The sequence below is a fragment of the Rana temporaria genome, chromosome 2 (genome assembly GCF_905171775.1).
Source record: "Rana temporaria chromosome 2, aRanTem1.1, whole genome shotgun sequence".
NCBI lineage: Eukaryota > Metazoa > Chordata > Amphibia > Anura > Ranidae > Rana > Rana temporaria.
Window position 1 is genome coordinate 306,429,812 of NC_053490.1, and position 15,822 is coordinate 306,445,633.

The 15,822-nt window shown below is 42.6% G+C and overlaps 1 protein-coding gene across 4 annotated transcripts in view; it reads left to right on the plus strand.

Annotated features, from left to right (window-relative positions):
* MAP7D1 (MAP7 domain containing 1) overlaps positions 1–15,822 on the plus strand; it is a 148,074-nt gene that overhangs the window by 117,010 nt on the left and 15,242 nt on the right. For all 4 annotated transcript variants that reach the window (XM_040337333.1, XM_040337332.1, XM_040337331.1 and 1 more), the window contains 5 exons: positions 7–211; positions 1,693–1,885; positions 7,418–7,522; positions 11,119–11,169; positions 14,758–14,821. In XM_040337333.1, the coding sequence (XP_040193267.1) occupies positions 7–211; positions 1,693–1,885; positions 7,418–7,522; positions 11,119–11,169; positions 14,758–14,821 (618 nt within the window). The remainder of the gene's footprint in view (positions 1–6; positions 212–1,692; positions 1,886–7,417; positions 7,523–11,118; positions 11,170–14,757; positions 14,822–15,822) is intronic.

Sequence of the window (15,822 nt, forward strand, 5' to 3'; positions counted from 1 at the left end):
ATTTAGAGCCTGTTCTTTCCAGTACCCCTGCTACTGCACAAGCCCCTGCTTCAGTAATTGCACCTTCTCCTGTCCCATCTCCAAGCAAGCCCATGGCTGGCACCACAGATAAAGATGAAGCTGCTCGCCTGCTAGCAGAAAAAAGGCGACAGGCCAGGGAGCAAAGAGAAAGAGATGAGCAAGAAAGGAGAGAGAGAGAGGAACAGCAGAGGTGAGTGCCATCCTAGTAGTTGGCATTTAAAAAGGGTTTTGGAATGGTTTGATTTTGAAGTACTATAACTCTGTGGCAATATGTTGAAGGCCATTAAAACTGCATTTACATTATGTCAAATGAAGCAGATTACCTGTACTTCTTTGATGGGTCAAAGGAATGCACTTCATTCTGCACTCCTGTGACTTGTTTTCAGCGTCAGCGAGCTAAAGCCTGCTGTCTACTGACATTACTCAGCTTGTCCAGGCTCTGGAAAGATCCCAACTTTACAGTCCGCATCCACTCAGGTGCCCCGACCAGCAGCTGGCTCAGCCTGTTAGCGAGCCGCTTAGATACTGAGCCAGCTGCTTTTGCCCCCTGCACAGCCCAGCGCTCCAGTGATCGCCAGAGGGCAGAGTGGCGAGCCCGTGGCTGACAGTCCCTGGCTCTCTGCTCACTAAAGGCTGGAAACTGAGTAATCAGCAGTATTTAATTGCTTGGCTCTCAGGGTAGAGCCGGCAGGGGACAGATGGAGCTGGGATCTATTTCCAAATTTATCTTTTAAAGAAGTTCAGGATAAAAAAAACTTTTATACACACCACATCCGATGCTGCATCTGTTCCCCGCCATCTCTACACCTAGAACTGAGTGATCAAAGGTCGCAGAGATTTGGGGAATGTCAGCCACCGGCTTTCTGCTTTGGCCCTCCAGTGCTCACTGGGCTGTGGAGGGGGCGACCTGCTGAGAGGCTAAGCCAGCTGCCAGTCCAGGGGTCTGGGTGGATTCCGACATTAAAGTCGGGATCTCTCCAGAGTCTGGATCAGCTATGTGATGTCAGCTGACAAGAGGCTTTAGGAGTGTCACAGTTAACAAACTGCACTCCTGTGATCCACAGAAGTACAGCCAAACAAGCTTTGGCTGTACTTCTCCTTCAAAGCAGAAGTAGGGCCAAAGCTCTTTTGGCCCTACTTCTTCTGTGGGTCATAGGAGTGCACTTTGTTTTGCACGCTTGTGACCCCATGGCCCATATTCAGGCAACAGAGGGCTAAAGTCTGCTGTCGGCTGACATCACTTAGCCGCTCCAGGCTCTGGAGAAATCCTGACTTTATTGTCGGGATCCACCCAGGCGCCTGACTGGCAGCTAGCTCAGCCTTTTAGCATGAGTCTGAGTCGGCTACTCCCACCCACTTCACACCCGGGGCAGAGCTCACTAATGATCAAAGTTCTTGGTCTCGGTGCTGCATCCACCTAGGTGAATATGTATGTTTTGTTTTTTTTTGTTTATATATATAATTCCGGAACTTCTCTTGTAATTAGCATCAACTAATTTTAAAAGTTTCCTGCTTTTGACATAGACTGAATTCTGATTGCATGATACAATGTCAGAATCGTTCGTTTCAGAAACTCTTGATTTAAATGGCAGTGTCTGTTCTCTGATTCCTTACTTTTGCTGCAATGAGATACTCCTGTCCTCACTAATGACAGAATGCTGTCTTCTACAGGAGAGAACGTGAGGAGCGTGCTCTTAGGGAGGCTGAGGAAAGGATGCAGAGGGAGGCAGAGGCTCAGCAGCTGGAGGAGAAAAGGAGGCTGGAGGAAGAGGAGAAACAACAGCATGAGGAGGAAATAAGGAAGAAAGACGCTGAGGAAAAAGCCAAAGCTGAACAAGAAGAAATGGAGAGACTGCAGAAACAAGTGAGGATCACAAAGATTATTCCAGTGTTTCCCAACTCCAGTCCTCAAGGTCACGTTTTCGGGCTTTCCATTATTTTGCACAGCTGGCTTGTTCAGTTTCACTGCCTTATTAATTAATTACCACAGCTATTTCATCTGAGGGAAATCCTGAAAATATGACCTGTTTGGGGCGCCTTGAGGACTGGAGTTAAAGGGGTTGTAAAGGTTTGTTTGTTTTTTTTCTAAATAGGTTCCTTTAAGCTAGTGCATTGTTGGTTCACTTACCTTTTCCTTCCATTTCCCTTCTAAATGTTTTTTTCTTTGTCTGAATTTCTCACTTCCTGTTAATCCTCAGTAAGCTTGCCCTCATGTTCTGGCTGGGGTTAGTCAGCCAGAACAGCTTACTGAGGTGGAACAGGAAGTGAAAAATTCAGACAAAGAAAAAAAACATTTAGAAGGGAAATGGAAGGAAAAGGTAAGTGAACCAACAATGCACGAGCTTAAAGGAGCCTATTTAGAAAATAAAAAACGAACCTTTACAACCCCTTTAAGAAACACTGAATTATTCCACACTGCATAAGATTGTATTTGGGAGTCATTACTCCTCTTTTGTTGATTCAGGCTGCTTATCACAAGTCTGGTACCACATGCAGTAAATAAATGTAAGCAAGGATTATACTGAGCCCTGCAGCTCAGAAGTTATCGACACGGATGTCCTGTTTCCCCCCGATCATATGACAGATTCAGTTCACACACTGTGCTATGGTTATATACAGTATACAAAAGCCTGTCAGATGTTGTTGAAGGATCCTATTTAAAGGAAGGATGTTACTTTGCTGCCCCCTAATGGAATCCATCTAATTTCCATTATATGAAAAGCACAATGGGTCTTGTGTATACAAGTGTCTGTTATCACACCATATTCTAGTTGAACCTTTGTATTACAGGCTTGAAAATAAAATAATTTGTTGGATCATTGGGCACATCAATTATTTCCTTGATGATGTCATCATACATGAGATACATTTAGTATAGTGTCCTGTTAACATCCTGATGCAGCTACACTCAAATTTAATAGCATTTTTAACAAAAAACTGAAGTTCACAGTTGGGCCCACAAATCTATGATTGGCAGATGAAGGAATGCAAAGTGTCGCACAGCACATTTTACATAAAGTATTATGTCGCAGAACGCACAGGCGCAGGAACCATGATCTTGGCGCTGTCATGCACCATCATCCTCTCGACACAATATTGCACACCTCTGTTGCATTTTAAACATTTGGTGCGCTGATTGCATCTTCCTGTTTAAACATTTAACCCCATTCCATAAATCTGTGCTGGTGCACTAAATATATGGCACACCATCAATTGTTTATTGGGCTCAATGTTTTTACTACCAAATCATGGCTACATATATGTGATATACATCTCTTTATTGCTACTTTCACATCAATTATATATATATATATATATATATATATAATGTATGCATTTTACACCTGGCATCTATACAACTGTATAATTTGTTTAAAGCGACTGTCACTAAAATCAATGGCCCAGATTCAGGTACATTTGCGTGATATTTGCGGGGGAGCAGGGCAACGATTTTGCGCTGCCCTCGATTCACGGAGCAGTAGCTCCGTGAACTGCGAGGGCGCGCCGGCAAATTTGCCCGGCGTAAGCGCGCGCAAGTTAAATGATCCCGCCGGGGGCGGGAATCATTTAAATTAGGCGCGCTCCCGCGCCGAGCGTACAGCGCATGCTCCGTCGGGAAACTTTCCCGACGTGCATTGCGGCAAATGACGTCGCAAGGACGTCATTTGCTTCAAAGTGAACGTGAATGGTGTCCAGCGCCATTCACGAATCACTTACGCAAACGACGTGAAATTCAAATTTCACGTCGCAGGAGCGGCAGCTATACTTTAGCGCAAGGCTGCCCCTACTATTAGAAGGGGCAGCCTTGCGCTAAAGTTGCCGTACGGAAACTCCGTACCTGGCTTGCGCGGGGCCCGCGCAAGTTTGTGAATCAGTTGGTAGTATGCAATTTGCATACTACACGCTGATCACAATGGGAGCGCCCCCTAGCGGCACACGCAAGAATGCAGCCTAAAATCTGCGAGGCATAAGAGCCTTATGCCGCGCAGATTTTAGGCTGCAGTCGGTGTAACGAGGTTCCTGAATCAGGAGCACTCTTTACACCGGAGCAAGTAAGCAATTGCGCCGTGTAACTTATGGTTACACAGGCGCAATTGCTTCTTGAATCTGGGCCAATCTTTACAACTAAGCTGCCCCTGCAAAGAAGACTTTGGGGTTGATTTACTAAAACTGGAGAGTGCAAAATCTGGTGCAGCTCTGCATAGAAACCAATCAGCTTCCAAATTTTATTGCCAAAGCTTAATTGAACAAGCTAAAGTTAGAAGCTGGCTACTATGCACTGCTGCACCAGATTTGTACTCTCCAGTTTTAGTAAATCATCCCCATTGAATACTCGCATCTTCTGTTCTTTGCTACCGATCTATGCAGTAGTAATAAGAAAACACCTAGTGAAGATCCTGTAGAATTTCAAGTCCCCTGTGGCACCAGTGGCTCCATCTGCTGGCCATCTGGGTAACCTAGGTGCCAGTGGGAGGAACAATAGCGTGCAACAGGGGAATAGCTTTGGTATCCCCTGCTACCTTTGCTGCAGTGCATAGACACACCCTGCACAGTAGAATCATAGTGCTTGAAAGCCAGACACAGTTCTCAGTTGCCATGCAGCCATCTCAAAAATAATTCCTGCACAGGTGAAAGACATATGATGGTTACATTACATGCATTCTTTCTTCAGAAAAAATTAGTATCTATTAGCTATACACTGGCTGTATAAATTAACCTTAAACATTCCCTTGTTTTTTCTCCGATTTGGAAACGGGGGTCCAAAAAATATAAATGCAAAGCTGGACCCTACAAAATAGTTGTCAGACAACCTGGCTAAACCCTGTAAAAATAAATAGGATATTGTCTGAACAGACATTTCATTTGTACTATATACGCAGCACCTTTGCAAACTAGCAACTGAATATTGTCTATACACTTGCGCTTAAGCTAAGTATAACCCTTTAGCTTTCTTTTGACATATACTGTATGGCCCAGATTCACAGAGAGCAAGGCGCACATTACGCCGCCGTAGAGCATACACTTTACGCTACGCCAATGCAGCGCAGAGAGGCAAGCATTGCATTCAGCAAGCCAGTGCTCCCAACGCTGCGCCAGCGCGGCGTGGGTTTTCGAAGGCGCACGCCGGCGTAGGTGGAAGTGGGCGTGACCTAAAGCAAATGAGGCTTGACCCCATGCAAATGATGGCCCGAGCGCCAGACTGGTACGTATCACGAACTGCGCATGCGCCGTGACGTGGACGCACCCCCCTGCGCCTGCTCATAACTACGCTGGCACAACTGCCTAAGCTACACCGGATCACTGCGTACGCCATGAACAAAACGTACGCCCAGCCAGACACACGTCCAACGCACAATACGCCGGCTTGTGTTCCCTGGTGCACACCTGAGCATGTCTGTTGCTGGGTTGCACCTCTTTTATGGGGAATAACTTTACGCCGGACGTACAACTTACGTGCATCTCGCGTAGCATGCGCTGGGCACACGCACGTTCGTGAATCGCCGTATTTCCCTCATTTGCATGTTTGAATGGCTAATCAATGGGAGCGGCACCATGCACCCAGCCTAAATGTACGCCCACCCTACGCCGGCGCGTGCAAGCTACGTCGGCGGGGTGTAGCCTGTTTTTAGGCGCATATTAGTTTGTGGGTCTGGCGCACAGATACGACGGCGCACATTTGCACTTACGTCAGCGTAACTTGTTATACGTCGGCGTAAGGGCTTTGTGAATCTGGGCCTATGTGTATTTTTATACATCTATTTTTTTATACATCTATATATGTGTGTATGTGTATATATATATATATATATATATATATATATATATATATATTAGAGAGAATAAAAATGTAGAAAATGCACCTCTTCCTACTAAAACAAGCACTTCTGGATTCTGTGAAATAATCTGATTCCTCAATAGGTATATGTTATAGCCAATTATGGCTGAAGCAGCTATAATAAAAGCCCACTCTGAGAAAATGAAAACAAATATACAAATACAAAAGGCAGCGCTACAAACTAAAATGACACGCTACAATGATTTAAATAGTGCTATCATACAGTGCATATGAAGAAACACAGTCCACACTATATTGCGGCTAGATTCTCTATATATTCTGTGGTGTATAAAAAAAAAAAAAGAGACTGTCCAAATAAAAGAAGTTCAATTTCCACTTTCAAGATGATAGGCTGTCACCAAGCGGGGGTACAAACACCCCCCTTCAAATTAAACTCTTACCAAATTCAACTGGATCAAAAGCATGAACACCGTAGACTTGGTCTCCCTCCAATCACCCAGGACAGCTGCACCAGGAGGTTTGGATCATGCAGTAATAAGCTCAGTTCAGGACAAAGATAAAAAACTCCATAGTGTAATCCCATTTAAACACTTTATTGTTTTCCACACTTAAAAACCCCCTCTAAGGAATTGTACTTGCATAAATAAATAGCAAACAGGCATAGAAATAACAAAGATCCCTTCAGAGAAACATACAGGGATAGCGCAATGTCTCCTACCACAGGGTGTTGCTTTACGATGACCAGCAGTGATGTCAGAATGCCAGCCCTGGCGGACACCGCGTCCACTACCGCTGGAAAGAGCAGCTGAATGTGGTAGGAGACATTGCGCTATCCCCGTATGGTTCACTGAAGGGATCTTTGTTATTTCTATGCCTGTTTGCTATTTATTTCTGTACAATTCCTAAGAGGGAGTTTTTAAGTGTGGAAAACAAAGTGTTTAAATGGGATTACACTATGGAGTTTTTTTTTTCTTTGTCCTGAACTGAGCTTATTACTGCATGATCCAAACCTCCTGGTGCAGCTATCCTGGGTGATTGGAGGGAGACCAAGTCTACGGTGTTCATGCTTTTGATCCAGTTGAATTTGGTAAGAGTAACATTTTTATTTAATTTTTTAACAGAAACAGAACGATAAGAGTTTAATTTGAGGGGGGATTTTTGTACTTCACGTGTGGAGGTGTTGGTGACAGCCTATCATCTTGAAAGTGTAAATTGAACTTCTTTTATTTGGACAGTCTTTTTTTTTTATTTTTTTTATACACAACGGAATATATAGAGAATCTGGCTACAATATAGTGGGGACTGGGTTTCCTTACTTTACATATGCACTGTATGATCGCACTATTTAAATATTTGTAGTGTGTCATTTTAGTTTGTAGCACTGGTTTTTGTGTATGTGTGTGTGTATGTATGTATGTGTGTGTATATGTGTATATATATATATATATGTATATATATATATATAAATTATACATACATGCACATTTCAGTCTGTAAGTGTATTTTAGAAGTCATTTTTAGTTTAGTTGTAGCCATGAACATAGAAAACTGCGGTCCTGTTATGTGTAATAAGAAATCTGACGAAACATCTTTTTATAGAAGGAGGAAGCTGAAGCGAAGGCTAGAGAAGAAGCAGAAAAGCAAAGACTGGAGAGAGAGCAACATTTCCAGAGAGAAGAGCAGGAGCGCCTGGAACGTAAGAAGGTAACGAATGCTATGTTCTACGCTGTTCTAATTATCACGGTTAAGCTACATCTTATATGTGTTGCCTGAGTGAATAAGGCAGGTCATTGCATATATTACAGTCTGTGCCAGTGCTAGACAGTTTTGCCCCCTAGGCAGGACCAGCTACTTGCGCCCCCCGCCGAAAAAATAAAAACGACAAAAGAAGAGATATGGGGGGGGGGACGGGACCGGTGTTATCCCCAATATATCAGCATCAGCAGACTATGAAACGAATATATCTCATATATATATATATATATATATATATATATATATATATATATATTATGTGTGTGTGTTTATATACACAAAAGCAGCAATCTTTTTTTTTTTTTTATATAATATATAAAAGCAGCAGTCTTTTAATAAATATATATATATATATATATATATATATATATATATATATATATATATATAGTATCTCACAAACACCCCTCATGTTTTTGTAAATATTTTCTTATATCTTTTCATGTGATAACACTGAAGAAATTACACTTTGCTACAATGTATAGTAGTACTGTGAAAATTTGCTGTCCCTTAAAAATAACTCAACACACAACCATTAATGTCTAAACCGTTGGCAACAAAAGTGAGTACACCCCTAAGTGAAAATGTCCAAATTGAGCCCAAAGTGTCAATATTTTGTGTGGCCACTTTCTATTTTCCAGCACTGCCTAAACCCTCTTGAGCATGGCATTCACCAGAGCTTCACAGGTTGCCACTGGAGTGCTCTTCCACATGACAAGATCACAGAGCTGGCAAATGTTAGAGACCTTGCTCTCCTCCACCTTCCATTTGAGGATGCCCCATAGATGCTCAATAGGGTTTAGGTCTGGAGACATGCTTGGTAAGTCCATGACTTTTAACCTCAGGCAGTGGTCATCTTGGAGGTGTGTTTGGGGTCGTTATCATATTGGAATACTGCCCTTTGGCCCAGTCTCCGAAGGGAGGGGATAATGCTCTGCTTCAGTATGTCACAGTACATGTTGGCATTCATGGATCCCTCAATGAACTGTAGCTCCCCAGTGTCGGCAGCACTCATGCAGACCCAGACCATGACACTCCAACCCCCCATGCTTGACTGTAGACAAGACTACAGTCTTTGTACTCCTCACCTGGTTGTCGACACACACGCTTGACACCATCTGAACCAAATACGTTTATCTTGGTCTCATCAGACCACAGGACATGGTTCCAGTAATCCATGTCCTTAGTCTGCTTGTCTTCAGCAAACTGTTTGTGGGCTTTCTTGTGCATCATCTTTAGAAGATGCTTTTCTGGGATGACAGCCATGCAGATCAATTTGGTGTGTGGCATATGGTCTGAGCACTGACAGGCTTATTTTTTCAGATCCTCAGAGAGTTCTTTGCCATGAGGTGCCATGTTGAACTTCCAGTGACTAGTATGAAAGAGTGAGAGCGATAACACCAAATTTAACACACCTGCTCCCCATTCACACCTGAGACCTTGTAACACTAACGAGTCACATGACACTAGAGAGGGAAAATGGCTATTTGGGCCCAATTTGGACGTTTTCAGCTAGGTGTGTACTCACTTTTGTTCCCAGCGGTTTAGACATTAATGGCTGTGTTTTTAAAGGACAGCAAATTTACACTGTTATACAAGCTGTACACTCACTACTTTACATTGTGGCAAAGGGTAATTTCTTCAGTGTTGTCACATGAAAAGGTATAATAAAATATTTACAAAAATGTGAGGGGTGTACTAATTTTTGTGAGATACTGTGTGTGTGTGTGTGTATATATGTGTATATGTATATGTATATGTAATATATATATATAAAATGTGTGTGTATATGTGTGTGTGTGTGTGTGTGTATATATATATATATATATATATATATATATATATATATACACAAAGTGAAAATAAGTCTACACACACCTTTTAAAATGTCAGGTTTCTGTGATGTAAAAAAAACAAGACAAAGATAAATAATTTCAGAACTTTTTCCACCCTTAATGTGACCTATAAACTGTACAACTGTTGCATAGCTGTGTTCAGAATTAAGCGATCACATTCAAATTCATGTTAAATAGGAGTCGGTACACACCTGCCATCTTTTAAAGTACCTCAACACCAAATAAAGTTCAACTGTTCTAGGAGGTCTTTCCTGAAGCTTTTTCAGTCGCATCCTACAGCAAAAGCCATGGTCCACAGGGCGCTTGCAAATCATTAGAGGGATCTTATTGTTAAGATATCAGTCAGGAGAAGGGTACAAAAGAATTTCCAAGGCATTAGATATACCATGGAACACAGTAAAGACAGTCATCAAGGGGAGAAAATATGGCACAACAGTAACAATACCAAGAACTGGACGTCCCTCCAAAATTGATGAAAAGACGAGAAGAAAACTGGTCGGGAGGCTGCCAAGAGGCCTACAGCAACATTAAAGGAGCTGCAGAATATCTGGCAAGTACTGGCTGTGTGGTACATGTGACAAAAATCTCCCATATTCTTCCGATGTCTGGGCTATGGGGTAGAGTGGCAAGACAGAAGCCTTTTCTTGCCAAGAAAAACATCCAAGGCTGGCTAGATTTTGCAAAAATGCATTAGAAGCTTCCTAAAAGAATGTGGAAAATGTGTTATGGTCTGATGAAACCAAGACTGAACTTTTTAGCCATAATGCCAAAAGATATGTTTGCCGCAAAACAACACTGCACATCACCAAAAGAACACCATACCCACAGTGAAGCATGGTGGTGCCAGTATCATGCTTTGGGGCTGTTTTTCTTCATCTGGAACAGGGGGCTTAGTCAAGGTAGAGTTGAACATGAAGAGGAACTTTATCTTTCAGCATGACAATGACCCAAAGCATACATCCAAATCAACAAAGGAATGGCTTCACCAGAAGAAGATTAAAGGTGTTTTAAAGTCTCAAGGTTTTTCACCTTAATGCAATCTATGCATTAAGGTGAAAAACGTTCTGTCCTGCAGCTGCCCCCCCCCCCCCTTTTCTTACCTGAGCCTGATCGTTCCATCGACGAGCATGAGCCCAGCAGCTCCAGCCACTGTCTTGGGTCCTCACTGGATAGATTGATAGCAGCGGGAACCATTGGCTCCCGCTGCTGTCAGTCAAATCCAGTGACATGGGAGCAGGATCGAGTCCTGCTGTCTGTGTCAATTGAGGCTGCAGCAGGACTGTGGAGCTTGACCGCACAGGTGCCTCATGGAATGCAGCTCAGCTCTTCGTTGGGGCACTCAATGAGGAGGAGAAGCCAGGAGTGCTACTGGGGGGACCCCAGAAAAGGAGGATCTTTTTCTTTCACTGCCTTAACCCTCTTCGGCATGGAGTTCACCAGAGCTTTACAGGTTGCCACTGGAGTCCTCTTCCACTCCTCCATGACAACATCACGGAGCTGGTGGCATGAGCCCTATTATAAGACGTTCATATTTATCGATTCACATCTATCGGTATGTACAGAAGATGCTCTCCATATATCATTCAGCATTCTTCTTCTCTGATGATATCTTACATTAAACAGTACTGCTGCTGTGCATTTGATGTGATGTTTAACACTGAATAATGTTTTTTTTTTTACATATTTTAGCGCCTTGAAGAAATAATGAAAAGGACAAGAAAATCAGACGCATCAGGCAAAGTAAGTACAAAAATATGTTTAATAATTAACTAAGAATAAATTACACAGCAAATAGGATCAAATACGTTTTACCATGATAAATAAAAAAAAAAGGCAAGATGTCTTGCACAGACAGAATGAACAGAGGAACTTTGGATGAGCTCTTTGAAAAATAGGAATTATGGTGAAAACTTGGTCTCCTAATTTAATAAAATATAACTGCTGATGCTTGTGAATGAGGCTGTTCAGATTGGTTAATAGAGACTTCTCTACCAAGGAACCCGTATCAATCTACCCCTTAAATATCAGAAGACCCATAGAAAGCAGCTTGAGCCATGTGCGGTGGAGAGCTGCTTGTGCTGTGGTTGGGCATTTCTGATATTGTATACAATTTGTTATATAAGGTAGTGTGTGCTGCTTGTCTTTAAACTGCCTTAATGAATCGTAAATGGTTAATGAATTCAGATGGAAAGGGAAAGCGCTGCCCAGTGCTGTTTATCTTGGTTGGAGCTGATCAAGCAAGGTTTTAAAAGATATCCAATCAATTGCTCCACTCGGGACCAGGGCAGTATGAGATTTAGACCCCTTTCACACTGCCAACGCCCATAGCGTTGGCGGTAAAATAGCGCTAAAATACTGCTATTTTCCCGACGGATTTGCGCCGCATTTTGGGCGCTAGCGGGGCGCTTTTACCCCCCGCTATCGGCCGAGAAGGGGTTAATACCACCCGCAATGCGCCACTACAGCGGTGTATTGCCGGTGGTACTGCGGCGCTGCCCATTAGCATGATGCTATGGGCGGCACCAGTGTGAAAGGGGTCTAAGGAGCGGATTGCAGGCACTATTTTTAACGCTATAGCGCCTGCAAAACGCCCTCAGTGTGAAAGTGGTCTTGGGAGGGGCAACTGTTAAGCTGCATCGATCCTCCGCCAAATAGATAAGTACATTTGTAGAGCCAAATCATTATTCCTATCCCTCATGAATTATGTAGCAAAAAGTTCAATAGAACTTAAAAATATATCCATTCAGCTGGAGGAAAGCATTTCATTCCATGGATTAAAATGAAGCACTAGAGAAGAAAACTGCCTTATAGGCATGGCACCACAATCAAAGATGGCTATAATGTGTAAAAGGTAAAGTTTTGCTGCAGAGGACAGAAGGGCAGGAATGATGATTTTAGAAACAAAACTGTACTTCTCTATTTAACTGAGGATGTCATGGCCAGTTGTAATTTGATAAAGGATCTACTCCATTTTAAAAAGGAGGCAATTGTTATACATGCGATACAATTGTACACCATCTTCATTGTACCTTTTGAAACATAATGGCCTAAATTCAACAAAGCATAACAAGAGAGGTATATTCATTTCTGTGCGTTATTTGCTTATTTTCACTCTTAAATAATTGTTGTTGAATTCACTAAAGGCATTACTACATACAGTACATCAGGTGACTTTACGGCATGCAAGTTACTTTATCCATTTTCCAAGTATTTTGACTATTAGGCTACATTCACACCAGCAATTAAAGTAAAACACCCCATTCTGATTAACCTCCCTGGCGGTATGATTATTTCAGATTTTAGGTGCTGAAAGCGGTACCATTATTTGCATGGAAATTTGGCGTTTTATATTGTAGGCCTGTAATTCTTAGGAATAACTCACTTAAATCTGTCCAAACAAGAGTCTAGTAGACATCCCGGGTATGAAAAAGTTTGAAAAACAAAATCATAAATTATAATATAATATAAATAATTATAACAAATAATAATATAATTATAATAAAAATTATTCAATAATGTAATCAACTCACAATCACAGAATTTTTCTCAGTTGCAGAATTGTCGCTGTCATTACTTTTATTTTTTTATGACGAATTTCCCCACAAACCGCTATCGCACAATTCTGCAAGTGATTATAATTTATTATCGCTGTTTTCTAGCTGCTCTAAAACCATTTTTGACATAAAGGGACACTTTTGGTTGCTATGGACAATCTACAGTTTGCAGTCAGAAAGAACAGTTTTTTATTATATAAAAGTACATGTAGGACACTGGGCAGACCACTAGGGACAAGGGGGGTGTGTATTTTTTACATACAGTACTGTAATCTATAAGATTACAGTATACTGTATGTAATGTGTTTGTTTACTTTTTTGAATTTGGCGCCATTCTCCGCCCCCGTGCATCGTAACGTCGCAGGGAACAGAGATTGGCAGCACAGGAGGACACTGTGAATCGAGCGAGGATGCTGCTTGCTCACACAGCGGGGATGCATCGCAGGATCCAGGGACAAGGTGAGTAACTTTGTCTGTGGCTGCTGCAAAGGCGAGCCTGAGTCTGGCTCGAGGATACCGCTTTTGGTACAGAAATCTTACCCCGGGCCAGACTCGGGAATACCGCCAGGGGGGTTAAAAAAGAAATGAAAGGCAAAACATTTGTGTAACGATATAAAAAACATTATAAACACGTTTTCCCCTTTTTTTCTAACTGATCACATTCCTGCGTCTCAGCTGCACAAGAGCTGGGGGGGGGGGGGGGGGTGTATAAACAGAAGTACACTGATCTTCCCAGTGAATGTCTGTGCAGAAGGGGGAGGGGGTGACAAGACTGATCATTGAGAGCAGGCTAGAGAACTGACCACGGTGAGTTCTGCTTAGTGTGGTCAGTTTTAATAAGAAAGCAGAGGGACTGGCAGGAATACCAGGGATTTCACACAAAGAAACAATACAAAGAGAACCGGATACTTCCTCATACAAGTACATGGTACAGCAGGCGCATCAGGAATATGGAATGTTGGGTTTACATACTCATTATGGCCGGTGTGCATTCAGATTTTTGTCGCAATTCTGAGCGGCTAGGTGTGGCCCGCCAGCCCTGTTCACTAGATTGACAGGTTATTGGCAGACTCGGCTATTCACGGCTCTCCACACAACACAACCACTGTGTGCATCCAGCAGCAATCGCCACAGCTGGCTGTGCAGAGAGCCACGAATGGCTGCGACCGCTGGCGACCTGTCACTATAGTGAACGACAGTAGGAATCAGAAGATTGCTGCCGCTACAAATTGCACCAGCTTTAATCATCGGTGTGAATGCAGCCTTAAAATACTGATTTCGGAACGATCGTACGATAATCTGATCATTAGTACAGAGCTTTCGAGAGCCAATCAGGACAGATCATCCGATATTATTTGATTGGACAAGCACGGAAAAAAAATTGTACGATGCCAGTTCATACAATTTTCGTTTTAATCAGTACAGTTGTCATTCGAAAATGCAAAACAAATACATTACAACACATGATATCACTCCTGAATTTAAACTCTTCAGGTTTGGTCTGAGATTAGCATGCAAAAAAAACGCTCATTTGTCTAATAATCTCATAATTAAAATCAATTTAATTCAAAGTCACTATCATTTTGCTCCTTGGTAATAAATAAGGTGCCTTGTAAGGAAAGCTGAAAAAAAGCCATTTAAAGTAATAATAAAATACCTAGTAAGATGACAAGTAAAATAATTTGTGTGACTTTTAGAAGCATGGTTAATAAATGTTATTGCATCTGTAACCATGTTATGCATTAATTCACGGTTTGTATTGTGTTTCTTGCAGAAGAAGGAAGATAAGCAAACCATGAATGGAAAAGAGACCAAACAAGAATCTACTCCAGTCAAAGGTAATCTGAATACTAAACCAGAGGATGGAACCTTCCTCCACCCCCTCGGATTCATAGTTTCAAATACTATACAGAGGGCTGGATTCACCTAGATCCGTGCATGTTTACGGCGGCGTAGCGGATCGTATTTACGCTACGCCGTTGTAAGTCAGAGAGGCAAGTGCTGTATTCACAAAGCACTTGCCTCCTAAGTTACGACGGCGTAGCGTAAATGGGGCCGGCGTAAGCGCGCCTAATTCAAATGAGGATGAGGGAGCGTGTTTTATGTAAATTATTGGTGACCCGATGTGATTGACGTTTTTTACGAACAGCGCATGCGCCGTCCGTGTACATATGCCAGTGTGCATTGCTCCAAAGTACGTCGCAAGGACGTATTGGTTTCGACGTGAACGTAAATTACGTCGAGCCCCATTCACGGACGACTTACGCAAACGGCGTAAACTTATCAAATTTTGACGCGGGAACGACGGCCATACTTAACATTGGCTACGCCACCTAGGGGGCAGCTTTATCTTTACGCGGCGTATCTCTTACGGAAACGGCGTATCTTTACTGCGACTGGAAAGCGTACGTTCGTGAATCGCGTATCTAGTCATTTACATATTCTACGCCGAAATCAACGGAAGCGCCACCTAGCGGCCAGCGGAAAAATTGCACCCTAAGATACAACGGCGCAGGCCGTCGTATCTTAGCTAGGTTTAAGTGTATCTCAGTTTGAGCATACACTTAAACTTACGACGGGCTTAGATTCCGAGTTACGTCGGCGTATCTAATGATACGCCGGCATAACTCTTTGTGAATCCGGCCCAATATATCAAAATTTAGGCCGGCCATATACGAACCATTAATGGGCAGGCTGAATGTACCAAGTTGATCGATCATCTTTGGTACAATCAGCCTGCCGTATTCGCTTCTGATTATCGCAAGCGGGTGCTATAGCCATGAGCAATAATCACTGATTTCTCCCAGCGGGGACGGCTTCCCAAGCCCGCTCATGCTGG